The sequence below is a fragment of the Hylobates moloch genome, unplaced genomic scaffold, assembly GCF_009828535.3.
Source record: "Hylobates moloch isolate HMO894 unplaced genomic scaffold, HMol_V3 SCAFFOLD_11, whole genome shotgun sequence".
Lineage (NCBI taxonomy): Eukaryota > Metazoa > Chordata > Mammalia > Primates > Hylobatidae > Hylobates > Hylobates moloch.
Window position 1 is genome coordinate 451,957 of NW_026652286.1, and position 27,894 is coordinate 479,850.

The 27,894-nt window shown below is 42.3% G+C and overlaps 1 protein-coding gene across 2 annotated transcripts in view; it reads left to right on the forward strand.

Annotated features, from left to right (window-relative positions):
* NUP160 (nucleoporin 160) overlaps window positions 1–27,894 on the forward strand; it is a 66,236-nt gene that overhangs the window by 33,144 nt on the left and 5,198 nt on the right. The window contains exons 18-34 of one of the 2 annotated variants that reach the window (XM_032165928.2): window positions 2,328–2,461; window positions 3,710–3,780; window positions 4,508–4,667; window positions 5,829–5,898; window positions 6,920–7,018; window positions 8,499–8,618; window positions 11,951–12,046; window positions 12,152–12,246; window positions 12,340–12,436; window positions 12,530–12,635; window positions 17,763–17,923; window positions 18,706–18,766; window positions 22,698–22,808; window positions 23,003–23,126; window positions 24,424–24,525; window positions 25,915–26,056; window positions 27,711–27,836. In XM_032165928.2, coding sequence (XP_032021819.1) covers window positions 2,328–2,461; window positions 3,710–3,780; window positions 4,508–4,667; window positions 5,829–5,898; window positions 6,920–7,018; window positions 8,499–8,618; window positions 11,951–12,046; window positions 12,152–12,246; window positions 12,340–12,436; window positions 12,530–12,635; window positions 17,763–17,923; window positions 18,706–18,766; window positions 22,698–22,808; window positions 23,003–23,126; window positions 24,424–24,525; window positions 25,915–26,056; window positions 27,711–27,836 — 1,875 coding nt within the window. Of the gene's footprint in view, window positions 1–2,327; window positions 2,462–3,709; window positions 3,781–4,507; window positions 4,668–5,828; window positions 5,899–6,919; window positions 7,019–8,498; window positions 8,619–11,950; window positions 12,047–12,151; window positions 12,247–12,339; window positions 12,437–12,529; window positions 12,636–17,762; window positions 17,924–18,705; window positions 18,767–22,697; window positions 22,875–23,002; window positions 23,127–24,423; window positions 24,526–25,914; window positions 26,057–27,710; window positions 27,837–27,894 lie in introns of those variants that run through there. The other variant, XM_058447016.1, reaches the window with a different exon arrangement.

The following is a 27,894-nucleotide window of genomic DNA, read 5'->3' on the forward strand; positions in this document are numbered from 1 at the left end:
GCACAGTGGCTCACACCTGTAATCCCAGCACTTTGGGAGGCTGAGGTGGGCAGATCACTTGAGGCCAGGAGTTCGAGACCAGCCTGGCCAACATGGCCAAACTCCATGTCTATTAAAACAAAAAAGTTAGCAGGGTCTGGTGGCACACTCCTGTAATCCTAGCCATTCAGGAGGCTAAGGCATGAGAATTACTTGAACCCAGGAGGCAGAGTTTGCAGTGAGGCGAGATTGCACCACTGCACTCCAGCGTGGGTGACAGAGCAAGATTCTGTCTCCAAAAAAAAAAAAAAGCAAAGAACTTATTAACCCAGATACATTGCTAATGGTAGAATTTCAAGCAAGAGTAAGAAAAAGGCCAGATGTGGTGGCTCATACCTGTAGTCCCAGCACTTTGGGAGGCCAAGGTGGGCTCGTTGCTTGAGCCTAGAAGTTTGAAACCAGCCTGGGCAAACCCTCATCTCTACAAAAAAATACAAAAATTAGCCAGGCATGGTGCAGCAAGCCTGTAGTCCTCGCTACTTGGGAGGCTGAGATGGGAGAATTACCTGAGCCCGGGAGGTTGAGGCTGCAGTGAGCTGTGATTGCGCCACTGCACTTCTGCCTACATAGCAGAGTGAGACCCTATCTCAAAAAAAAAGAAAAAAAAAATTGGGAAGATAATTTGTTTAAGATCACCAAGTTGAAAAATGAACCTTTCCTGAAAGTCTGTTAGGTTGGTTAGCCTTTACTAAGTTCTTTTTGATCTATGTAGATTCTTCCATTTTTTTCAGGTTTTTGTTTTTTAAATTATAACTTTTGTCAATTTTTCTGAACACAGAAGTAATAAGATATTCATTGTAGAACCTTTACAAAATATATATAAGCAAAAATTTTAAAAATTTATCATTTTCTACCCAGTGATTACTACTTAAATTTTGCTGTATACGTTTTTTTCCATGCACATTCTTTTTGGTTTGTTTGTAAAATTTAAATAAACTACATAGTATTTTTTGTAATCTGGTTGTTCTGTTCTTCCACTTTATAAATCTCATCAACATTTTTCTTTTTGTTGCCAGTTTTTCCCTTATGTCCATTATTTTCTGCACATCTTTTTTTTTTTTTTTTTTTTTGAGAGTCTTGCTCTGTAGCCCAGGCTGGAGTGCAGTGGTGCAATCTGCAACCTCTGCCTCCTGGGTTCAAGCAATTCTCATATCTCAGCCTCCCAGGTAGCTGGGATTACAGATGCGCACCACTACACCGACTAATTTTTGTATTTTTAATAGAGATGGGGTTTCGCCATATTGGCCAGACTGGTCTCGAATTCCTGGCCTCAAGTGATCTGCCTGCCTCAGCCTCCCAAAGTGCTGGGATTACAGGTGTGAACCACTGTGCCTGGCCACTTTCTGTACATCTTTAATTATATCTCTAGAGTAAGTTCTAAGAACTAGAATTTGGTCTACAGGTAATGCACATTTTAAGGCTTTTGGTAGTACTGCCAAATTTGCTTATAATAATGGTCATACCTATTTTTTTACCCAACACCAGCAGTATATGAGAGAATTTAGATTTCCCTGTGTCTCTTCAATTCTCTCTCTTTTTTTTTTTTTTGAGACAAGGTCTCACTTCTGTTGTGCCCAGGCTGAAGTGCAGTGGCTCGATCTCAGCCCACTGCAGCCTTGATTTCCCAGGCTCAGTTCAGCCTCCCACATCAGCCTCCTGAGTACCTGGGACTACAGGCACATACCACCACGCAGGCTAATTTTTTTTTTTTTTTTAAGACAGAGTCTTGCTCTGTCACCCAGGCTGGAGTGCAGTGGTGCGATCTCAGCTCACTGCAACCTCCGCCTCCGGGGTTCAAGTGATTCTCCTGCCTCAGCCACCCAAGTAGTTGGGAATACAGGCACCCACCACCATGCCTGGCTAATTTTTGTAATTTTTACTAGAGACGAGGGTTTCACCATGTTGTCCAGTCTGGTCTTGAAATTTTGGGCTCAAGTGATCTGCCTGCCTCAGCCTCCCAAAGTGCTGGGATTACAGGTGTGAGCCACTGTGCCTGGCCCTCTTCTTTAATTCTGAACCCACAGATTTAATGAAAGTTTAGCTTTTTATTGTTGGTTTCTTTTCATCATCAGCTTCCATTACTTGGTGAGCTGTTTTTGATTATTTTTTGACTGTTAATGTTTGGGAAGATATTTTGCCACTTGCTCCCGTAAAATGTAAGATGTGTTGCTTTTACAGTATTGTAACCTTTGTATTTGTTATCTTATTTTACCTCCACCTGAGCCGTAAGAGTTACCATTACTAATTGCTATAATTTCTTTTCCGGTCCACCCACCCATAATGTATAGGTGATTTGGGGAACTGGTCAGCTCTTTCAAGCTCAGCAAGACCTACTACATCGGACAGCTCCCCTACTCTTATCTTATTACCTTATTAAATGGGGAAGTGAGTGCTTGGCAACTGACGTTCCACTTGACACACTGTGAGTTTCATTATCCCAATTACTTAAAATGTAAATTCTGAGTTTAATTATTTTTCCCCTTGTCTTAAAGGGAAAAAGTTTTAGGTTTGTTTTTTTTTTTGAGACAGGGTCTCGCTCTCTCTCGCCCAGGCTAGAGTGCGATGGCATGATCTTGGCTCACTGCAACCTCCGCCTCCCAGGTTCAAGTGATTCTTCTGCCTCAGCCTCCCAAGTAGCTGAGATTTCAGGCACCTGCCATCATGCCCAGCTAATTTTGTACTTTTGTAGAGACGGGGTTTCACCATGTTGGCCAGGCTGGTCTCAAACTCCTGACCTCAGGTGATTTGCCTGCCTCGGCCTCCCAAAGTGCTGGGATTACAGGCGTGAGCCACCACGCCCAGCTGGGAAAAAGATTTTTAACAGTATGCTGTAAAATTATATGCCATTAAGATTCAGAGAGCTTTTTGGTGCCTTTATTCGTTACAGGTTGAAGGCAACTTGTAAGAATGAAAATAAGTCACATGTAATTATAGACTGTATGTATGTGTATAGATAAATTATGTATTATATATACTTATGTATTACATGTTTGTATGTACATATAAATTATGTTGAATATAAAATAAGATGAAACCAGAAGGAAAGACCATACACAAAATGTTATGCTATTACTTTAGGTAGGCTGAGCTTCTTTATAGCCAAATCCAAGTGAATTACAAGATTCACTTTTTTTTTTTTCTTGGAGATGGAGTTTCGCTCTTGTTGCCCACGCCGGAGTGCAATGGTGCGATCTCGGCTCACTGCAACTTCCACCTCCCTGATTCAAACAATATTCCTGCCTCAGCCTCCAGAGTAGCTGGGTTCAGAGGCGCCTGCCATCACACCCGGCTAATTTTTGGTATTTTTAGTAGAGGTGGCATTTCGCCATGTTGGCCAGGCTGGTCTTGAACTCCTGACCTCAGGTGATCCACCCGCCTCGGCCTCCCATAGTGCTGGGATTACAGGCATGAGCCACCACACCCCGCCGAGATTCACATTTTCAGTAAGATAAACCATCCTGTTTGCTCTGGCTCCTCATTGAAGGGTCACGAAGTGATATTATGGGCAACAATCTATATTATAATGATTTCCAATTTTCTTTGTGCTTTCAGTGGAGCTTTTATGTGCAGTTTATTAATTAAATTGACAGTGTTCTTCGTAGACGAGCTTGTAGAAGTGATGTTCAGCACAGGAGAGTTTACTAAGCTGTCTTCTCCCCTTTTCTCACAGGGAGTCTAATCTCCAACACTTATCGGTGCTGGAATTAACAGACTCTGGTGCTTTGATGGCAAATAGGTTTGGTAAGGAGTGGACTATGGACACATTTCATTTTAAACTGGGGATGTATTGCATATTCATTAAAGTGGTCTTTTGCCACCTTTGCCATAGAAAGGTTGGCTAGGCTTTTTGCTTTCAGAAGCCATGAGTAAGCTGTGGCCTGAGATCTCCGTTTGTGGCATGGGGTCTGTGAAACTATAGTACCAGATCAGGCATATGTTAAAGGATATGGTGTGTGTGTGTGTGTGTGTGTGTGTGTGTGTGTGTGTGTATTGCTGTTTTCCCATTCTGTTTTCATGCTCCAGTGATTAACAAAATCATTTAAAAATTTATTACATTCATGGTAACTTTTGTAATCTTAGTCAACAGATATTTAAAAGTATCCTTTATGTTTGCAAACCATTATTCTGGAGAATTTATTTTGTATTGTTCTGGTATAAAAGTTGAAATCCTGGGGCTAATTGTATTTATTGTGAAGAATTTCTAGAGAAGGCACTTAAGTGTTGGGAGACCAGTGAAAAGAAATGACTATAACTTTAATGTGAATGGTGTTTTGATTGCATTTTTATAGTGCTTCACAATTTACAAACTACTTTTATTTATATGGCCACTGGATATATACCCATGATATATTTTCTGTTTTGAAGTGCTAAATTATTTGTTACAAGCATAAAATGAATTGATAGACTATTTTAATTGAAAATTGATAATTACCACTACACAAAACTGTCATAACTTTTTCTTTTTAAGTATCTAGTCCTCAGACTATTGTGGAGTTATTCTTCCAAGAAGTTGCAAGAAAACACATTATATCTCACCTCTTCTCTCAGCCAAAGGCACCTCTGAGCCAAACTGGATTGAACTGGCCTGAAATGATTACTGCAATTACCAGTTATTTATTGCAGCTTTTGTATCCTTTTATTTAAAAGCCAGGGAAAAGCTCTCTTCTGGCTGGGCATGTTGGCTCACACCTGTAATCCCAGCACTTTGGGAGGTGGAGGCGGGCTTATCACTTACGGCCAGGAGTTCGAGACCAGCCTGGCCGAGATGGTGAAACCCCATCTCTACTAAAAATACAAAAATTAGTCAAGCGTGGTGGCCTGCACCTGTAATCCCAGCTACTCGGAAGGCTGAGAATCGCTTGAACTTGGGAGGCGGAGGTTGCAGTGAGCCAAGCTCACCCCACCACAGTCCAGCTTGGGCGGCAGAGCAAGCCTCCTTCTCAAAAAAAAAAAAAAAAAAAGACATTATTCTTTTGGCTGGTGCTGCAGTGGCTCATGCCTATAATCCCAGCACTTTGGGAGGCCAAGGCGGGCAGATCAGTTGAGGCCAGCAGCTCAAGACCAGCCTGACCAACATGGTGAAACCTCGCCTCTACAAAAAAACACAAAAATTAGCTGGGCTTGGTGGCATGCGCCTGTAGTCCCAGCTACTCAGGAGGCTGAGGGAGGAGAATCACTTGAACCTGGGAGGCAGAGGTTGCAGTGAGCTGAGATCATGCCCCTGCACTCCAGCCTGGGTGACAGAGTGAGACTGTGTCTCAAAAAAAAAAAAATTATTCATTCAACAAATATTTATTGAATGGCTCTGTATGCCAGGTACGTTATGTGCTGGATGTCCACTGGCACCAATACTGTGTTCTGCAGTACACCAGCTCACCAGCTGGAATTGAACACCCAGGAATGAAATACAGGCTTTTAAAAATTTATTTATTTTTAGAGACAGGAATCTTACTGTGTTGCCCAGGCTTGTCTTGATTTCCTGGGCTCAAGCAGCCCTCCCACCTTACCCTTCCAAAGTACAGGGATTGCAGGAGTGAGCCACTGTGCCTGGTGAAATAGATGCTTTATTCCATAGTTACCTGAGTTCTAAACTCTATAACAAGTCTTCTGGTATAAAAGTAACTGTTTAACTGTATTCTAGTGATGATGAAAGAATATGTGGTTGGCCAATTTCTCTTCCTTGTTTTTGTAAATTAAGCTATTTTATGGACTTTTCTGAATTCGATGCCCAATGTATATGTTTAAGATTTGCCAACAAAAATTAAGAAATATCCTTAACCAATGACTAGATGGCCTAGCAATCCTGGTTGTCTCTTTCTAGAATGTTTGATGGGAAATTGCCAATATGTACAATTGCAGGTGAGTTCCTTTGAACATTTCATGTCTACACATTCTTGGAAAGCATGGGATTGCTGAATTTTTTTCTTTGCAAATGTTAACTGCATTTTAAAGAACCACAATAATTTAAACTTGATTATGCGAAGACATACCCCAAAGAGATTGTTCTCTATTTCTATACCATCCTGAACTTGCTTGATCTTGTCTGATCTACGAAGCTAAATAGGGTTGGGCATGGTTAGTACTTAGCTGAGAGAATACCTGGTTCTAAAGGCTTTTAAAGAAAGTAATAAAATAAATTTTTAAAGAAAGAGATTTTTCTCTACTTCTCTCTGGACAGTATAATTCCTAACATGATTTTTTCTAGAGTATCTTTAAAAAAAAGAGACTCCGTTTTAAAAAAAAACGGAGTCTCACTCTGTTGCCCAGGCTGGAGTACAGTGGCATGATCTTGGCTCACTGCAACCTCCACCTCCTGGGTTCAAGCAATTCTCCTGTCTCAGCCTCCCAAGTAGCTGGGATTACAGGCATGTGCCACCGCGCCCAGCTAATTTTTGTATTTTTAGCAGCGACAGGGTTTCACCATGTTGGCGAGGCTGGTCTCGAACTCCTGACCTCAAGTGATCTACCCGCCTCCCCAAAGTGCTGGGATTACAGGCATGAGCCACCGCGCCCGGCCTCTAGAGTGTCTTTTTAAGAAATTATCTCTGCTAGGTTTTCTTTATAGTAATACAAATGTACTATTGTTTTCACATAAATCCTTTACTGGAATCTAGTCATTGAACCAATAAATACCAAAAATTGGAAAATTGCTGAGATGTAAAGTATGTGTATGTGTGTTACTGGACTCCTGTTTGTGTAAGGAAAGGGGGAATGGATGAGGAAGGAAGGCAACAGGGGTAGGTTTTAATCTCAGAATTATGTCAGGAAATAAAACATTTGTTCAAACACTGTTTTTCATCCTCGGTGAAGAACTTGGGAATGAGTATCTCATTAAGTAACATTTATTTTCTAATCAGAAAGCACCTTTTATGCCTTTAAGGATTATATTCAACTGCTACATCCCTGGTGTCAAGTCAATGTTGGTTCCTGTCGATTTATGCTGGGAAGGTGTTACCTAGTTACAGGAGAAGGACAGAAGGTAAACTACATTTGAATGGCAAATAAACTTTATAAACTTCAGCGCAAGGAAGTTGCTTAGCTTCCATTTGACTAGGCTTTAGGGGATGGGAGACATAGAATCCTCTAGATAAAGTTAAAGAAGACTGTACTAATGCCAGTCAAAGGCATTATATACATGTGAGGACTATTTACTTTCTTGTATTCTGCAATTTAGATAAGACTCAGGAACATAAGAAAATATTAGAACTCTCCTGCCCCTGTGTGTTTTTAGCGATTCCTTTTATTATTATTATTATTTTGTAGAATCAGGGTCTCACTATGTTGCACAGGCTGTACTCAAGCGATCCTCCCACCTTGGCCTCCCCCAGTGCTGGGATTACAGGCATAAGCCACCGCGTTTGGCCAGGATACATTTTTATAAATCAAATTTATTTACTTATTATTTCTTTTAGACAGGGTCTTGCTCTGTCACCCAGACTGGAGTGCAGTGGCGTAATCACGGCTCACTGCTGCTTCAACCTCCTGGGCTCAAGCGATTCTCCCACCCCAGCCTCTCAAGTAGCTGGGACTACAGGCGTGAGCCACCATTCCTGGCTAATTTTTTAATTTTTTGTAGAGATGGGGTTTTCCCGTGTTGCCCAGGCTGGTCACGAACTCCTGGGCTCAAGTGATCTGCCTGCCTCAGCCTCCCAAAGTGTGGGGACTACAGGCATGAGCCACTACACCCAGCCCAAATTTACTTATTAATTACATTTTTTTTATTGTTTTATGCTGCTTTTTTCTCATTATGGTAGTTTAGAGTTTTAATTTTTTCCCTGATGTTCTATTATGTAAATTTTCAAACAGACAGGAAAGTTTAAAGACTTTTTACAGTGAACAGTATATACCTATCACTCAAATTCTACAATTGTTAACATATTGCTACAGTTGCCTTATTATGTATGTATGTGTCAATCATCTTATTAAGGTTTACTTTCTTTTTTTATTGGAGACAGTCTTGCTCTGTCACCCAAGCTGGAGGGCTGGAGTGCAGTGGCATGATCTTAGCTCACTGCAACCTCTGCCCACCAGGTTCAAGCGGTTCTACTGCCTCAGCCTCCTGAGTAGCTGGGATTACAGGCGCCCACCACCATGCCCGGCTAATTTTTGTATTTTTAGTAGATATGGAGTTTCACCATGTTGATCAGACTGGTCTCAAACTCCTCACCTTGTGATCCACCCGCCTTGGCCTCCCAAAGTGCTGGGATTACAGGCGTGAGCCACCGCACCCGGCCAATGTTTACTTTTTAATTGGTAGCACTTAAGTTAAATGTGAGATACATTTTTTAAAATATGAATGCATCACATAGAATCCAGATGTGTCAGAAACTATGCACAGAGTAGACCATGTTAAGTAATGTTGTTTCTTTTTTGGCTTTCCCTTGCATGTGAACCCCTGATTTATAGCACCTAGAATTTGAATGATCTGTTACAAGTCATTTTATATTTTATTTCTCCAGGCTCTGGAATGTTTTTGTCAGGCAGCGTCTGAAGTAGGCAAAGAGGAATTCTTGGATCGCTTGATTCGCTCAGAGGATGGGGAGATGGTGTCTACCCCTAAGCTGCAGTATTATGACAAGGTACATCATGTCTTGGTTTGGCCTTATACCACCCTGTGTAAAAACACATCTGAAATACATTGCTTTGCTATTTTTGGAGAAAAATACTACAAAAATTTAGTTGCTCCCTGAACTTCCAAATTTAAAAAAATGAATTTGCCTAGAGAAATTAAAGGAACATGGCCAGGCACGGTGGCTCATGATTGTAATCCCAGCACTTTGGGAGGCCAAGGCAGGCAGATCACCTGAGGTCGGGAGTTTGAGACCAGCCTGGCCAACATGCCAAAACCCTGTCTCTACTAAAAATACAAAAATCAGCCCGGCGTGGTGGCGGGTGCCTGTAATCCCACCTATTTGGGAGGCTGAGGCAGGAGAATCACTTGAACCTTGAGGTGGAGGTTGTAGTGAGCCAAGATTGTGCCACTGCACTCTAGCCTGGGTGACAGAGCAAGACCGTCTCCAAAAAAAACAAAAAGAAATTAAAGAAACATTTTAAGTTAAAATTTTTTCCCAGGATCTATAATTAGGGTTAAATGGTGAAATTTGATAAATATTTTTAACTGAAATGAAATTTTCATCATGATATTTTATTAGCCCAGTTGCCATTAGAATTTTATTACTTAATTTGCACTTTGTTAGTCTTGCTGATATTTCTGGGAATTGACTAGTAATGCTGTATTTAGCCTTAGTTTATAATTTGGACTTGAGGGTCCTCTTGGCCTGTTTCCTGCCCCTCTTTCCTCTGGTCACTCCATTGTGACAATGGTGGCCTCCTTACTGTCTCATTCAAGTCAAGCGCATGCTCTATTCTCTTCAGGGCCTTTCTGCCTGCTGTTCTGCCAGCCTGAAATGCCCTTCCTCACACCCTCATTCCACTCAGGTCTCTGCTTATCTGTCGCCTCCTCAGATAGTGCCCTCTGCCTGGCCTCTGCAGAAAAGCTTTTTAATTCATCCTGTTGTGCACGCTTCCAGATTGTATAACATTTCACCATACTTGATTTTATATTTTAGACTAGTATTTATCTGGATTTCCCACCAGAAAGTAAATGCCACAAAAGCAGTCTTCACTGTTTTGTCAGTTGCTTATTAGATAAATGAATTTATACTGAAGTAGCTTTGTAGCTCTTAATAACCCTTGGTGGGACGCGGTGGCTCACACCTGTAATCCCAGCACTATAGGAGGCGGAGGTGGGTGGATCACGAGGTCAGGAGTTCGAGACCAGCCTGACCAACATGTTGAAACCCCATCTCTACTAAAAATACAAAAATTAGCCGGGCGTGGTGGTGTGCGCCTGTAATCCCAGCTACTCAGGAGCCTGAGGCAGGAGAATCACTTGAACCCAGGAGGCGGCAGAGGTTGCAGTGAGCCCAGATCGTGCCACTGCACTCCAGCCTGGATGACAAAACAAGACTCCACCTCAAAAAAAAAAAACCTTCTACTTTCCTACTAATGACAATTCTTTCGAATTCCAGTCCAGCCTGGGTGACAGAGTGAGACCCTGTCTCAAAATTTAAAAAAAGCATTATATGCTCTACATAATCGTATATACTATACTTTTTTTTTTTCCTTTTTTTTTGAGACGGAGCCTGTTGCCCAGTGCAGTAGTGCGATCTGGGCTCACTGCAACCTCCGTCTCCCAGGTTGAAGCGATTCTCCTGCCTCCGTGTCCCAGGTAGCTGGGATTACAGGTGTGCGCCACCACACCTCACTAATTTTTGTATTTTTGGTAGGGACAGGGTTTCACCATGTTGGCCAGGCTGGTCTCGAACTTCTGGCCTCTAGTGATCCACCTGCCTCGGCCTCCCAAAGTGCTGGGATTATAGGTATGAGCCACAGTGCCTGGCCATGCTATATGTTTTATATGACTGGCAACACAGCAGGTTTGTTTACACCAGCATCACCACAAACGTGAGGAATACATGCAGTGGCTATGATGTCACTAGAAGATAAGAATTTTCCAGGTCCATTATAGTGGGTGCAGTGGCTCACGCCTGTAATCCCAACACTTCGAGAGGCTAAGGCAGGAGGATCACTGGAGCCTAGGAGTTTGAGATTAGCCCAGACAATATAGCAAGACCCCATCTCTACAAAAAATTAAAAAATTAGCCGGGCATGGTGGTGCATGCCTGTGGTCCTAGCTACTCAGGTGGCTGAGATAGGATGATCAGTTGAGCCCAGGAGGTCGAGGCTACACTGAGCTATGATCACACCACTGCACTCCAGCCTGGGCAACAGAGCAGGACCCTGTCTCAAAAAATTAATAAAAATAATTTTAAAACTTTATTTTATCTTCATCCTTTATAAACATATATTTTGGATGTATCATACATATGTATTAGAGAATTGCACGTATATGAGATAGGGAAATGTGCATGGTTAGGGGAGCGGGCAGACGTTGACAGGGTGGACAATCAAAAATGTTTGTCAGGCCAGGCACGGTGGCTCACGCCTGTAACCTTAGCACTTTGGGAAGCTGAGGCAGGCAGATCACCTGAGGTCAGGGGATCAAAACCAATCTGACCACCATGATGAAACCCCATCTCTAATAAAAACACAAAAATTAGCTGGACGTGGGTGGGGCATGCCTGTAATTCCAGCTACACAGGAGGCCGAGGCAGGAGAATCACTTGAACCCAGGAGGTGGGGGTTGCAGTGAGCTGAGATCACACCATTGTGCTCCAGCCTGATAGAGACCCTGTCTCAAAAAAAAAAAAAAAAAAGGATTATGTCAGTCATTTAGCAAATTATCTTTAGGGTTTTTATAAAACTATGGTGTTAATTTATTTACTATTCTTTACATTCATCTGTGACTTGAACAGTTAGTAGTGAAATCGTATTTATTCTTTCATTCAACAAGCTTGCTTTTTTTTTTTTTTTTATAATAGAGATGGGGTCTCGCCATGTTGGTCAGAATGACAGGTGTGAGCCACCAGACCCAGCCTCAACAAGTATTTACGGAGAGACTACCGTATACTAGGCACTGAGGATAGAGACAGGGTCGTGCTGTACCACCCAGGCTGAAATGCAGTGGCAGGATTAAAGTTCACTGCAACCTTGAACTCCTGGGTTCAGGCAGTCTTTCCACCTCAGCCTCCCAAGTCGCTACAACTACAGGTGCAGACCACCACACGCAGCTAATTTTTTAAAAATTTTTTGTAGAGATGGGGGTCTTGCCATATTGCCCAGGCTGGCCTTGAGCAATCCTGCTGCCTCAGCCTCCCAGAGTACTGGGATTGGAGGTGTGAGCCACCATGCCGGCCTACTTACCTTTCTCAATAATTTTAAACCGTAATTTAGTTTGAAGTGCATTACAATATTAATTTTAACGGAAATTTCTTCTATTTCTCGTTAGGTTTTACGACTACTAGATGTCATTGGTTTGCCTGAACTGGTTATTCAGTTGGCTACATCAGCCATAACTGAAGCAGGTGATGACTGGAAAAGTCAGGTAAGAATTGGCTGCAATTTGGTTGTTTTCTTTAAGGTTTGTTGTGGGTGTGGTATGTTCATTTCTATTGCTCTTTTTGATATTTGATCTACATTTGATATTTAGGCTACTCTAAGGACATGCATTTTCAAACATCATTTGGATTTGGGTCACAATAGCCAAGCATATGAAGCCTTAACCCAAATTCCTGATTCCAGCAGGTAATTTCATGGTCTTTTTTAGAGAAGACAATTTACCAACTCTGTTTAACCTACTAAGATAGTTTGCCCTCATATTCCTTTCTTTCCTCCTAGGCAATTAGATTGTTTACGGCAGTTGGTGGTAGTACTTTGTGAACGCTCACAGCTACAGGATCTTGTAGAATTTCCCTATGTGAATCTGCATAATGAGGTAATTTTAGTTATCCAGTGATGGCTTCCAACAGGTATGGTGGTTGCCATGATTGCTACTGACTTCGTTATCTGATTGCTTCCCCTTCCCTAGGTTGTGGGAATAATTGAGTCACGTGCTAGAGCTGTGGACCTTATGACTCACAATTACTATGAACTTCTGTATGCCTTTCACATCTATCGCCACAATTACCGCAAGGGTGAGCAATGTAACCAGACAGTATCTTGCAGACAGCCTTATTAGTTTAATCATGTTTTACCAAAATATTGTGTGTTGGACTTAGGTAATTTTTAATATGTGTTTAAGTACAAGATTAGCTTAAACCTTGTGAAGATTATCTTGAAGATATGCCCTTGCTTCCATTCTAGAACTTTCTCAAGGCGTTGCCACTGAAATGGCATTCTGTGTGCATCTTCTGTCCAATTATAAAGGAAATTAGCGCTGGGCGCAGTGGCTCACACCTGTAATCCTAGCACTTTGGGAGGCCAAGGCAGGTGGATCACCTGAGGTCAGGAGTTCGAGACCAGCCTGGCCAACATGGCGAAACCCCTTCTCTACTAAAAATACAAAAATTAGCCATATGTGGTGGCGGGCACCTGTAATCCCAGCTACTCAGGAGGCTGAGGCAGGAGAATTGCTTGAACAGGGTGGGGCGGGGGGCGGAGGTTACAGTGAGCCAAGATCACTCCACTTCACTTCATCCTGGGCGAAAAGCAAAACTCCGTCTCATAAATAAATAAATAAAGGAAATTAGCTTTTTCACTAGAGACAGCATGAATTTTTGAGACTGGTTTTGAGTTCCTGTGCTATTTCACCATTAGCCTTCTCCCTTTCCACATTTCAGTTCTTAGAGCAAAATTCTGACTGCTTAAATGTGCTTAGGTGATGAGTATAATAGATGATATTCCGCATTAGCTGTCGTTAGATTGTCCCACATCCCCTCAATTAAATGCAAAATCCTTAAAGAGGGGCCTAAAATTTACGTTTAGGGCTGGGCGCGGTGGCCCACACCTGTAATCCCAGTACTTGAGGAGGCCGAGGCAGGTGGATCGCTTAAAGTCAGGAGTTCGAGACCAGCATGGCCGACATGGTGAAATCCCCTCTCTACTGAAAATACAAAAAATAGCCGGGCACGGTGGCAGATGCCTGTAATCTCAGCTACTCAGGAGGCTGCGGCAAGAGAGTTGCTTGAACCCAGAAGGTGGAGGTTGCAGTGAGCCAAAATCATGTCACTGCACTCCAGCCTAGGTGACAGAGCGAGACCCTGTCTCAAAAAAAAATTACATTTAGAAGTTATCAAATGATATCCTGGTGAATTCTTTTTTCTTCATTCAACTTTTTAATGTAAAATTTGTCAAGTCTACAGAAAAGTTAAAACATTAATGCAATGAATATTTCCCTATATACCTTTCACCCAAATTCCCCAATTGTTAATATTTTACATCATTTTCTTATCTCTCTCCTCTTCCCTCCTTTCCTTTCTTCCCCCTTCCTTCCTCTCTCTCTCAATACCTATTTATTTATTTACTTACTTGTTTGTTTTTGCTGGTCCTTCTGGGCGGAAGTTAAAGACGTCATGATTTTTGTAATGTCATAAGTTATTTAATTAGGTTCTTCTTAAGACATTTAGAACAGCAATTTGTAAGGATAAATTCCATTTGTCAGGGCAAACGCAGATCGCAGGTAGCCCTGGAGCTAAGGAATAGCTTTGATTTTTGGTAAAATTTGTGAGTCCACAGCTTTCTGATTGATCCTGCTCTGCTCTGTAATCTCATATTTCTCTTTTTCTGTGTCAAAGATCTCACCTTCCTGGTGTCTGGGCTTCCGCAGCTGTTCCCTTTTTTTTTTTTGAGATGAAGTCTCACTCTGTTGCCCAGGGTAGAGTGCAGTGGCACCGTGTCTGCTCACTGCAACCTCCACCTCCCAGGTTCAAATTATTCTCCTGCCTCAGCCTCCTGAGTAACTGGGATTACAGGTGCCTACCACCATGCCCGGCTAATTTTTTTATATTTTTAGTAGAGACAGGGTTTCACCATGTTGGTCAGGCTGGTCTTGAACTCCTGACCTCAGGTGATCCACCCGCCTCCATTTCCCAAAGTGCTGGAATTACAGCCATGAGCCACTGCGCCTGGCCAATAATGTTTTTTATAGCGCATCCCTCCCGTGCTGCCCTCACCCTGGATCTAGAATACACACTGCATTTAGTTGTGCAATGTCTTTAGCCTCCTTTAATCTGGAGCCTCACTTTGCCTTTGATGACACTGATATTTTTGAAGCGTATAGGTCAGTCATTTTTGTAGAATCTATCTTAATTTGGACTTATATTATCAATGAATTATTTATCAGAACAGCTAAAATGAAGGGAATGTGAGATTGTTTTAAGATTATATTTTACAATATAATCACTGTGGAATGTCTAACATTTTTGTACCATTTTTACTTAGAATTTTCTTTGGTTTCTTGCTGATTTTCATTGGAAAAAAATAGATGGAGTTTATTCATAGGCAGGTTCTTAACATTCCTAATAGTAAAATATATTTGCATATTCTTTATTTTCTTGAATCATATAGGAAGGGAAATATAAATTATTAAAGATCTCTCAGTATCTGCTTTCACAATAACATTCTGTCAACCTGCTTAGCACCAGTTTAGCAAGATTAATGTTCAGGTTTTTCTAGAGCAAGGCTGTTCTTCTGAAAGTGCCTTATGTATTGCAGGTGTTCAAAAATATTTGTTGAAATGAAAAATAGCTTTATTTGAAAACTAAAAGAATTTTTAATGATATTTTAATTTCTGGAGTCCCATGCTGTCCCAGAACAATGGACTTTTCAGTATCTTATTGAACATGTGCAACTAAAGTATTATAAAAATGAGAATCTACATTCTTTTTTTTTTTTGAGACAGTCTCACTCTGTTGATCAGCCTGGAGTGCAGTATCTCGATCTCGGCTCACAGCAACCTCCACTTCCAGGTTCAAGCAATTCTCCTGCCTCAGCCTCTCGAGTAGCTGGGATTACAGGCGCCTACCACCATGCCCAGCTAGTTTTTGTTTTGTTTGTTTGTTTGTTTTCGAGACAGAATCCTGCTCTGTTGCCTAGGCTGGAGTGCAGTGGCATAATCTCAGCTCACTGCAACCTCCACCTTCGTAGAGACGACGTTTCACCATGTTGGTCAGGCTGGTCTTGAATTTCTGGACTCAGGTGATCTGCCCACCTCTGCCTCCCAAAGTGTTGGGATTACAGGTGTGAGCCACTGTGCCCGACTGATAATCTATGTTCTTTTGTTTTTGTTTTTTTGTTTTTGAGACGGAGTCTCACTCTGTTGCCCAGGCTGGAGTGCAGTGGCGTGATCTCGGCTCACTGCAAACTCCGCCTCCCGGGTTCACGCCATTCTCCTGCCTCAGCCTCCCAAGTAGCTGGGACTACAGGTGCCTGCCACCACGCCTGGCTATTTTTTTCTATTTTTAGTAGAGATGGGGTTTCAATGTGTTATCCAGGATGGTCTCGATCTCCTGACCTCGTGATCTGCCCGCCTCAGCCTCCCAAAGTGCTGGGATTACAGGCGTGAGCCACCACGCCCGGCCGAATCTGTTCTTAAGCAGAGTATCCAAACATCTCTTGGTCTCAGTCCTGGGCAGGTATAGGTGACAACGTGGCTGAGACTAGCTCCATAAACTAGTCTTCTGCACTTGTTATGGTAATGTAATATCTACATGTCAAAAAAAAAACATTTTTCTTTTTTTGTTTTAATTGTGGTAAAATACACATAACATACAATTTACTGTCTTAACCATTTTTGTTTGTTTGTTTTGTTTTGTTTTGACAGAGTTTTGCTCTGTTGCCAGGCTGGTGGAGTGCAGTGGCACGATCTTGGCTCACTGCAACCTCCACCTCCCGGGTTCCAGTGATTCACCTGCCTCAGCCTCGAGAGTAGCTGGCACTACAGGCGTGTGCCACCATGCCCAGCTAATATTTGTTTGTATTTTAGTAGAGACGGGGTTTCACCCTGTTGGCCAGGATGGTCTCGATCTCCTGACCTCATGATCTGCCTGTCTTGGCCTCCCGGAGTGCTGAGATCACAGGCATGAGCCACCACGCCCGCTATGTTAGCCATTTTTAAGTGTACAGTTCAGGAGTGTTAAGTGCATTCACAGTATTGTGTAACCAATCTCCAGAACACTTTTCATCTTGCAGAACTGAAGCTATATACCCATTAAACAACTGCTTGTTCCTCCCAACCCTGATTCCCTGGCAACCACCATTTTACCACCCATCTCTATGAATTTGGCTACTTGAATCATATAGTATGTGTCTTTTTGTGACTGTCTTATTTCACCTAGCATAATGTCTTCAAGGTTCATCCTTGTAGTGGCATCAGAATTTTCTTCTTTAAAGATGTCTTTAAAAATTAGCCAGGTGTGGTGGTGGGCGCCTGTAATCCTGGCTACTTGTGGGGCTGAGGCAGGAGAATCGCTTGAACCCAGGAAGCAGAGGTTGCAATGAGCTAAGACTGCACCATTGCATGCCACCTTAGGCAACAAGAACAAAACTCCGTCTCCAAAAAAAACAGATCTCTTAAAGATAATTAAATGATTTTCTGTTGTATTTATATGTCAAATTTTGTTCATCCATCAATGGACACTTGGCTTGCTTTCACCTTTGGCTATTGTGGATAATGCTGCTATGAACATGAGTGTAGAAATATCTCTTTGAGACCCCTCTTTTCATTCTTTGGAGTATATACCCAAAAGTGGAATTACTGGATGACATGATAATTTCACTTTTAATTTTTTGAGGAACTGCCATACTGTTTTGCATAGCAGCTGCACCATTTGACATTCCCAGCAACAGTACAAAAGGGTTCCAGTCTCTCCACATCCTCACCAACGTGATTTTTTTTGGGGGGGCAGGGGTTACATCAAACCCAATTTTGTTTTAAATTTTAACATTTGATTAGGGATAACATTCTCTCTGCGTATCTCTAGAGAAACAAATTTTGGAAGGCCGGGCATGGTGGCTCACACCTGTAATCCCAGCACTTTGGGAGGCCGAGGTGGGCAGATCACGAGGCCACGAATTCGAGACCAACATGGTGAAACTGTCTACCAAAAATACAAAAATTAGCTGGGCGTGGTGGTCGTGTGCCTATAATCCCAGCTACTCAGGAGGCTGAGGCAGGAGAATTGCTTGAACCAGGGAGGCGGAGGTTGCAGTGAGCTGAGATCAAGCCATTGCACTCCAGCCTGGGCGACAGGGCGAGACTCTGTCTCCAAAAGAAAAAAAAAAACTTTGGAAGTTCTAAAGTCTAATTTATTGTCTCCTCATAGCTGGCACAGTGATGTTTGAGTACGGAATGCGGCTTGGCAGAGAAGTTCGAACTCTCCGGGGACTTGAGAAACAAGGCAACTGTTACCTGGCTGCTCTCAATTGCTTACGACTTATTCGTCCAGAATATGCATGGATTGTGCAGCCAGTGTCTGGTGCAGTGGTATGAAAACATTTCATCCTGGAATTTTGGGGTCATTAAATCTACTTGTTTTGGTCCTTTCAAAACTATTACATCATTTTGCTTCGTTTGATTTACAATTTCTAGAGAGATATTTGTGAAAAAAATCTATGTTTATAATTCAATTGTTGTATATTACCACCCCTTTAGTTCTCAAGTTCAGAATTATTGTAGGAAGAAATATTGCAGAGTGGTTTTGGAGTTAGACCTGACCCAATTCAGACAAGTTACTTAATCTTTTGTCGTTCTCTGGCATAAAATATGGATAATGTTTACTTTATAGGATTGTTTGGGTATTAATGAGATAATTCAAGTCGATTGCTTGAACTGTAACAGTGCCTGGCCCACAAAATGTGCTCAGTAAATGGTAGCTGCTTTTATTTCTATTGTGTTTGTTAATGCAGTCTGCAGTTACTGTTTTAAAGGACACACACTTTGAGTTTTTCCTATCATACGGATGGGTCAGATACGTGCAGCTGTTTCTGTTATATATAACCCTGGAACCAAGAGAAATTAGTTGATTTACATGGAGATCAAATCCCTGTCCTTGGACTCAGTAATATGTTATGGTTAAGTGAACAACTTGGCAAAGAACTTCTTCCTTTGTCTCCTAGTTCCAGTACCTCTGTAAGAAGAGCTCTGCTGGTTGAAACAAAAATAATTTCCATTGAGAAAATTCAAGCATAAAAGGTCTGAATCACAGTGAATGATATCAAAATAAAGTACTGATTTTCACGGTTAAATTGCTTGTTTTGTTTTATCAGTATGATCGCCCTGGAGCATCCCCGAAGAGGAATCATGATGGAGAATGCACAGCTGCCCCCAGTGAGTCAGGAGTCTCACACTGGTTCTTTGATAGACAGTAGTAATATCGTTATTGTTAGTTGTATTATGATAGAAATATGTAGTTAAATAAGCTACATATAGTAGTAATATATAAATGTTATAGTAGTAACAGTTGCCCTTGTAAAACACAAGTTTTAACTGCAGGCATCTATTATACACAGATTTTTTTTTTTTTTTGAGACAGAGTCTCGCTCTGTCGCCCAGGCTGGAGTGCAGTGGCGCGATCTCGGCTCACTGCAAGCTCTGTCTCCTGGGTTCACGCCATTCTCCTGCCTCAGCCTCTCCGAGTAGCTGGGACTACAGGCGCCCGCCACCACGCCTGGCTAATTTTTTTTTGTATTTTTAGTAGAGACGGGGTTTCACCGTGGTCTCGATCTCCTGACCTTGTGATCCGCCCGCCTCGGCCTCCCAAAGTGCTGGGATTACAAGCGTGAGCCACCGCGCCCGGCTATTATACACAGATTTTTGTTTTCAATAAGTATATTGGATTCTTTTTCTGGAGATTGTCACAATTTGAAAAAACTCCCAGTTGAACCACATAGCCTAGAAATATTGAGAAAGTTAAGGAAGCTGGGTGTGCTGGCTCACACCTGTAATCCCAGCACCTTGGGAGGCCGAGGCAGGTGGATCACCTGAGGTCAGGTGGTTCAAGACCAGCCTGGTCAATGTGGCGAAACCCCATCTCTACTAAAAATACAAAAATTACCTGGGCAGTAGTGGCCCTCACCTGTAATCCCAGCTACTTAGGAGGCTGCGGCAGGAGAATTGCTTGAATCCAGGAAGCAGAGGTTGCCGTGAGCACAGATTGTGCCACTGCACTCCAGCCTGGGCAACAGAGTGAGACTCTGCCTCAAAATAAATAATGTTTAGTGGGACCCATATGAAGTGTCACTAGTGACGCTGGAAGTGCTCCCAAAGAGCAGAAAAAAGTCATAACATGACAAGAAAGAGTTGGACTGCTTGATATCTACTGTAGATTGAGGCTGGCAGCTGAGGTTGCCTGCCATTTCAAGAAAAATGAATCCAGTGTAAGGAACATTGTAAAAAAAAAAGAAGAGAAAATTTGTGAAGCTGTTGCTTCAGCTTCGCCAGTAGGTACAAAAACCTTGTGCTTTTTGCAAAATACGTTTTTATCTCATATTGAAAATCCAGCTTTTATGTGGGTGCAGTATTGCTATAAAAAGGCATATCTACAGACTCTAACATGATTTGCAAAAAAAAGTTATTACACAACAACTTAAAGCAAAAGGAAGGTAAAAGATCTAAAGCTGGAGAATTTAATGCCAGCAAAGGCTGGTTTGACAATTTAAAAAAGAGATATGGTTTTTAAAATGTCAAGATACAGGAGAAGCAGCTTCTGCTGACCAAGGAGCAGCATATGAGTTCCCAGACACCATTAAGGAAAATCACTAGGGGAAAGGACATTTGCCTAAACTTGTTTGTTTGCTTTTGTTTCTTGTTTTTGAAACAGGGTCTCACTCTGTTGCCTAGGCTGCAATGCAGTGGCACAATCATGGCTCACTGCAGCCTCAAACTCCTGGACTCAAGCAATCCTCCTACCTCGGACTCCCACAGTGCTAGGACTACAGGCATGAGCCACTGTGCCTGCCATCCCTATGATTTTCTTAATAACATTTTCTTTTTTTTTTTTTTTTTTTTGAGACGGAGTCTGGCTCTGTCGCCCAGGCTGGAGTGCAGTGGCGCGATCTCGGCTCACTGCAAGCTCCGCCTCCCGGGTTCACGCCATTCTCCTGCCTCAGCCTCTCCGAGTAGCTGGGACTACAGGCGCCCGCCACCATACCCAGCTAATTTTTTGTATTTTTAGTAGAGACGGGGTTTCACCGTGGTCTCGATCTCCTGACCTCGTGATCCGCCCGCCTCGGCCTCCCAAAGTGCTGGGATTACAAGCGTGAGCCACCGCACCCGGCCTAATAACATTTTCTTTTAAGAGTACAGTATAGGCCGGGTGCGGTGGCTCATGCCTGTAATCCCTGCACTTTGGCAGGCTGAGACGGGCAGATCACCTGAGGTCAGGAGTTCAAGACCAGCCTGGCCAACATGATGAAACCCCCATCTCTACTAAAACTACAAAAAATTAGCTGGGCGTGGTGGCGGGTGCCTGTAATCCCAGCTACTCAGGGGGCTGAGGCAGGAGAATTGCTTGAACTCGGGAGGCTGAGGTTGCAGTGAGCTGAGATCGCGCCACTGCACTCCAGCCTGGGCGACAAGAGCCAGACTCCGTCTCAAAACAACCACAACCAAGAGTACAGTATATAATAGGCCAGGCACAGTGGCTCACGCCTGTAATCCCAGCACACTGGGAGGCCAAGGTAGACAGATCACCTGAGATTGGGAGTTTGAGACCAACCTGACCAACATGGAGAAACCTGGTCTCTACTAAAAGTAAAAAATTAGCTGGGCCTGGTGGCACATTCCTATAATCCTAGCTACTTGGGAGGCTGAGGCAGAAGAATCACTTGTACCCAGGAGGGAGAGGTTGCAGTGAGCCGAGATCGCGCCATTGCACTCCAGTCTGGGCAGCAAGGGCGAAACTCCGTCTCAAAAAAAAAAAAAAAAAAAAAAAGTACAGTATATAAAATACAAAATATGTGTGAGTTGACTGTTTAGGTTGTCAGTAAGGCTTCTGGTCAGTAGTAGGCTGTTAGTAGCTAAGTTTTTGGGTAATGAAATGTTATATGCAGTTTCAACTGCTCAGGAGTCAGCATCCCTAACCCCTGCATTGTTCAAGGGTCAACTATACATGTAATTTAGACAGTAGCTATATTGTAACATATATAGTTACATGGTTATATACTATACATAGTAGTAACATTGTTATATACTATATATTATATATAATAATTACATTGCTGTAAAAATATTGTAGAGTTCCTTCTTTTTAGTTTATTTTCAGCATTCTAATCTGCTAAAGGTTGTCTGGTAGCACTTTGAAAATGCTGTACAACAGTAAGAAATGAAAATGCTTAAATAAGAGTGTGGTTTTTTTCTTGTGTGTTGTATTTAAATCAGCTTAGTTCCAAGCTTTTTTTTATCAGGTTCTTTTGCTATTACCACAGAGGCATGACATCTTTCCATAAAAAGCCAAGGCTCTAGATTTGGACACACCTGGTTTTAATTCTGCCTCTCACAGTTTGGTCATATTTCTTTCTTATTGATCGAGATGACAGACAGTATTTCACAATTATAATAGTTAAATGAGGCCAGGTGCAGTGGCTCATGCCTTGTAATCCCAGCATTTTGGGAGGCCAAGGCAGGAGGGTCGTTTGAGCTCAGGAGTTCAAGACCAGCCTGGGGAACATAGCAAGACCCTGTAGAAAAAAAATTTTTTAGGCCAGTCGCAGTGGCTCATGCCTGTAATCCCAGCCCACTGGGAGGCTGAGGTGGCTGGATCACCTGAGGTCAGGAGTTTAAGAACAGCCTGGCCAACATGGTGAAACCCCGTGTCTACTAAAAATATAAAAATTAGCTGGGCATGGTGGTGCACACCTGTAATCCCAGCTACTCGGAAGGCTGAGGCAGGAGAATCACATGAACCCAAGAGGCGGAGGTTGCAGTGAGCCGAGATCATGCCACTGCACTCCAGCCTGGGTGACAGAGCGAGATTTGTTTCCTTTAAAAAGAAAAAGTTTAAAGAGTTAAATGAAATTACATGTAGTACCTTGTAAGCACCTCCTCAACTGCAGTTGTTAAAATACTTTGATTTGACATGGGATATTGCATAATTTGTTTAAGTTGGCATTTATTTAGTTCCCTGTTTTCTCCTTCCTTCACGCATTTGGAAATTAGATTGAATGTTACTTAATGTCCAGTGGAAATTGATAGATTGCGTTAATCTAATGGATGCTTCTTTGTATTTTGGGAATTCAAAATATTTTTCTTTGATGTGTAGCAAATCGACAAATTGAAATCCTGGAACTGGAAGATCTGGAGAAAGAGTGTTCCTTGGCTCGCATCCGCCTCACCTTGGCTCAGCATGTTCCATCAGCGGTTGCAGTTGCTGGTAGGAATTCAAGAGTTAAAGCCTCTGACTTGTCAGCACCAGGAGCACATTTTAGGTCCAGGCAGTGTATGTAGCATGCTAGATGGGTATAAAGCATGGGTTATTACTCAGAGATACTCATCAACAAAGCAAAATCTTTGATTTCATTTGTGTATACGTTGGCTACACGAAATAATCTTTTTCCATTTTCACAGGAAGTTCATCAGCAGAGGAAATGGTCACTCTCTTGGTTCAGGCGGGCCTCTTTGACACTGCCATATCACTCTGTCAGACTTTTAAGCTTCCCTTAACGCCAGTCTTTGAAGGGCTTGCCTTCAAGTATGTATAAAATTATCTTTTTATAGTCTTTTCTAATGCAAATATATTATCCTCTTGCTTAGTGTGAAACAGTCATCATAAGCCAAGTAGCCCATATACCATTTATGGTTTGAAGAAGTGTTTTGTTTAATCCATCCAAGCATTCTTAAAAAGAATTTCAGGCTGAGCACAGTGGCTCACGCCTGTAATCCCAGCACTTTGGGAGGCCGAGGCGGGCGGATCACGAGGCCAGGAGATCAAGACCATCCTGGCTAACACGGTGAAACCCCGTCTCTACTAAAAATAATACAAAAAAAATTAGCCGGGCATGGTGGCAGGCGCCTGTAGTCCCAGCTACTCAGGAGGCTGAGGCAGGAGAATGGCATGAACCTGGGAGGCGGAGCTTGCAATGAGCCGAGATCCTGCCACTGCACTCCAGCCTGGGCGACAGAGCGAGACTCCGTCTCAAAAAAAAGAGGAAGAATTTCTTGGCCAGGCACAGTGGCTCACATCTGTAATGCCATCACGCTGGGAGGCCAAGGTGGGCAGATCACTTGAGGTCAGGAGTTTGAGACCTGCCTGGCCAACATGACGAAACCCCATCTCTACTGAAAATACAAAAATCAGCCAGGAGAGGTGGCGTGTGCCTGTAATCCCAGCTACTTGGGAGGCTAAGGCAGGAGAATCACTCGAGCCTGGGAGACGGAGGTTACAGTGAGTTGAGATTGCACCACTTCACTCCAGCCTGGGCAACAGAGCGAGACTCCATCTTAATTTAAAAAAAAAAAAAAAGGCCAGGTGTGGTGGCTCACACCTGTTATCCCAGCACTTTGGGAGGCCGAGGCGGGCGGATCATGAAGTCAGGAGATCAAGACCATCCTGGCTAACACAGTGAAACCCCGTCTCTACTAAATATACAAAAAATTAGCCAGACATGGTGGCATGCGCCTGTAGTCCCATCTACTCGGGAGGCTGAGGCAGGAGAATCACTTGAACCTGGGAGGCGGAGGTTGCAGTGAGTCGAGATTGTGCCACTGCACTGCAGCCTGGGTGACAGAGCAAGACTCCATCTCAAAAAAAAAGAAAAGAATTTTTCATCATTAGTTTTATCTTGGAAGTAAATTGTCTCTTAATGCTTACTCATGTCCTTGTAGGTATCCAGTTGTGTAACTTGAGGAAGAGATGATCCAATATTCCAGTAGTGAATTCAGCAAAAGACTAGAGATGAAGTTGTCATCTGTCTCTCTAGTTTTAGTATCAAATTAAAGTGGTGCGTTTCAGCGTTCAGTTTTCAACTGTGGAACCATTTTCATTCCAGATGCATCAAATTGCAATTTGGAGGAGAGGCAGCACAAGCAGAAGCCTGGGCCTGGCTAGCAGCCAATCAGCTCTCATCTGTCATCACTACTAAGGAGTCTAGGTACAGCCCTGGTGTTCAACCCTGGGTGGTTTTGCCTTTCTAAAAGCTGTAACGGTCTTTCTCTGACTAAATTGTCCTACATAGATCATTTCACTTTTTTCTTTCTTTTTGGCTGTTTTTGTAGGGGCTGGAAAGTTTATAATTAAGGTGACATCATGTCATTTATTTTCCAAACTAGGATGTCTTTGCCTATGAAATGTCTCCTTCTCCATATCCCCCTCCTCAAAGACTTACTGTTTCATATCAGGAAAGGGTACTCTTACAGGCAGAAACCTGTATTTACTTGTTCAGAGTGTTATCCTCCTTTTTTCCCCCATTTCTTCCATTGAGCAGTCACTGCATGGTTTCGTCACAGGGTCCTCTTATAGCTTGTCTCCAGCTGCTGTCCAGCAGCCTGTCACCCATCAGCCCCCATCATCCACTATACCTTCTTCAGATCTCGTCTGTTCATATACTTCCCTAGTGCACCCACTTTGTGTCCACATAAATGTACTTCAGCTTCTTCAGAAACCTTCTCTAACGTTCCTAACCCTCAGTAAACTTCCCTTTCTGAACTGCATTTGCACTTGGTATTATACAGCTTAGCACTTTAGAGTGATAGCACTTTAGAATTTGGAAGTTCTCTGACATTAGTTTTCAACCCCTAAATTAGCACATCAGAATAACTTATTAAAATACAGATTATGAGAAATCACCCTAGTCTTCCAAGTTAGAACTTCTGCATGATTCTAATGCTTGATCAGGTTTGAGAACCAGTGTTCTGAACCAGTTTTTTGTTTTAGAAATGCAGAAACAAATGAGTTAAATGAATTATGTATTAATAGCCAAACAAATAACATTCATTTACTAAATACGTTTGTTAACTAAATACTAAATACGTTAGTGGGAGAGGAATATACGAACCCAAGACATCTAGTTTCTAGTACTATCCCCCTAAGTCACATTAGCCCAAATAGTATTTGTTCCCATTTAGCTATATTATTGATTCAGTTGTTAATTTCTAAAGTTTTCCTTGTAAGTCTGGGCACGGTGACTCCTGCCTGTAATCTCAGCACTTAGGGAGGACGAGGTCGGAGGATCACTTTAGCTCTGGAGTTTAATACCAGCGTGGACAACATAGCAAGTCCTTGTCTCTACAAAACATAAACAAAATTAGCCGGGCATAGTGGTGCATGCCTGTATTCCCAGCTATTTAGGAAGCTAAAATGGGAGAATCTGGGGCTGAGGCTGCAGTGAGCTGAGATCACACCACTGCACTCCATCCAGCCTGGGTGACAGAACAAGACCCTATCTCAAAAAAAAGTTTTTCTTGTAAATACATGCTTTGAATGGTACTCTAAATAGCTATTAAGAATCTGAAACTCATTAGTCATTTTTATTTTTTTCAAGTGCTACGGATGAAGCATGGCGACTATTATCCACTTACCTGGAGAGGTACAAAGTCCAGAATAACTTGTATCACCACTGTGTAATCAACAAGCTCTTGTCTCATGGAGTGCCTCTGCCTAACTGGCTTATAAACAGTTACAAGGTAAGTGGATTATAACTTGGACAGAGTAAGAACCCACTCTTTATCATTCTGGATAACTTCATGAGATGATTAAAAATATGGACTGATTGCAGTGGCTCATACCTGTCATGCCCACACATTGGTAGGCCAACAGGGGAGGATGGCTTGAGCCCAGGAGTTTGAGACCAGCTTGGGCAACATAGCGAGACCCCATCTCTATTTAAATTTAAAAATATATACAGAAAAAGAAAAAGATGGGGTGATAACTTATGGGAACATATCGACTTATGTACCTTGGGAAGCTTTTCATCATAGCTAAAACCATAAGAACAATTCAAATTCATTTCTACAGTAGTACTGTGTATTTAGATTTGAAGTTTCATAGGTTAGTAATTAAGTTAATTACTATTCACTGAACAGTGAGTTTATATTTAGAACAATGAGCATATGCACGACACAAGATTTACTCTTCATACATCAAAAAACTCACAGGAGTGGGTGGAGTACTTTTCAAATAACATAACAGTACGGCTGGTCTAAGTGCCCTGGTGTTTACAACTAATTGAGCACAACCAGTTTCCGATTGGTTCCTTCTCCACTCCCACTGTTTCACCTGACTATTAAAAATCAAAAACGGGTTCTTAGACTGTCTGCATCAGAATTATTCAGATGGCAGTCTTCTTCAAAATACAGATTCCTCATCCTAGACTTACAGAATCAGATTATCTCAGGCTAGGAGCCAGAAATCTACATTTTAAGAAGCTCCTAATTTGATTTTGATGTATGCTGAAGTTTGAGAACTTCTGCATCTGAACCGCCTTGAGTAGGATAAGGAAAGAGAAAATCTAAAGGTTAAAATCAGGAAAGTTTTTTTTTTTTTTTAAGGTAGAAAGGAGGCCAGGCACGGTGACTCACACCTATAAACCCAGCACTTTGGGAGGCCAAGGCAGGCAGATCACCTGAGGTCAGGAATTTGAGACCAGCCTGGCCAACATGGTGAAACACCATCTCCACTAAAAATACAAAAATTATCTGGATATGATGGTGCGTGCCTGTAATCTCAGCTACTCCGGAGGTGGTGGTTACAGTGATCTGAGGTTGCACCACTGCCCCCAAGCCTGGGCGACAGAGCAAGACTCTGTCTCAAAAAGATAAATAAATAGGAAAGTAGGGAAGGCAGCTAAGATGGTAAAGGTAAGATTGTGATCAAATCGGAATATAGAAAGCATACTTAATAGAACTCTTCCAAGTAGAGACTTCAGATCTAAAGCTGGTGATTCTTTGAACTTCTTCTGCATTTGTCATTCATGTATTTCTTATTATGTGAATATATTGTCACTTTAGTATTCAGGAAAAGTTTGTTGACTTTACAACTGTGGAAACTGAAGTGGAGAGAAGTTAAAATATGTCTTAGGTCATAAAACGGGAAGAAGGCTATTTAACAGATAGGGCCTCCCAAACTGCCTAGAGGTAACGGCTCTTAGGGATTTAACTTTTTTTTCCCCTAACTCCCCAGATTTGTTATCAGCTCTTATCCTCAGATGAGTAAACCAAGCCACTGGTCTAATTATATTGAGAAATACAAATGTTAGGGAATCAGCCACTCAACATTCTTTGGTCAGTACTCAAGTAGGAGGGAAATAGATACATATTCTTAATCACTGACTTTTCACAGAAGGTTGACGCTGCTGAATTGCTTCGTTTATACTTAAACTATGACCTTTTAGAAGAAGCTGTGGATTTGGTGTCAGAATATGTGGATGCTGTATTGGGAAAAGGACATCAATACTTCGGAATTGAGGTAGGCATATACAAATGGTCCCCAATTTACAATGGTTTACGATTTTTCAACCTTACAG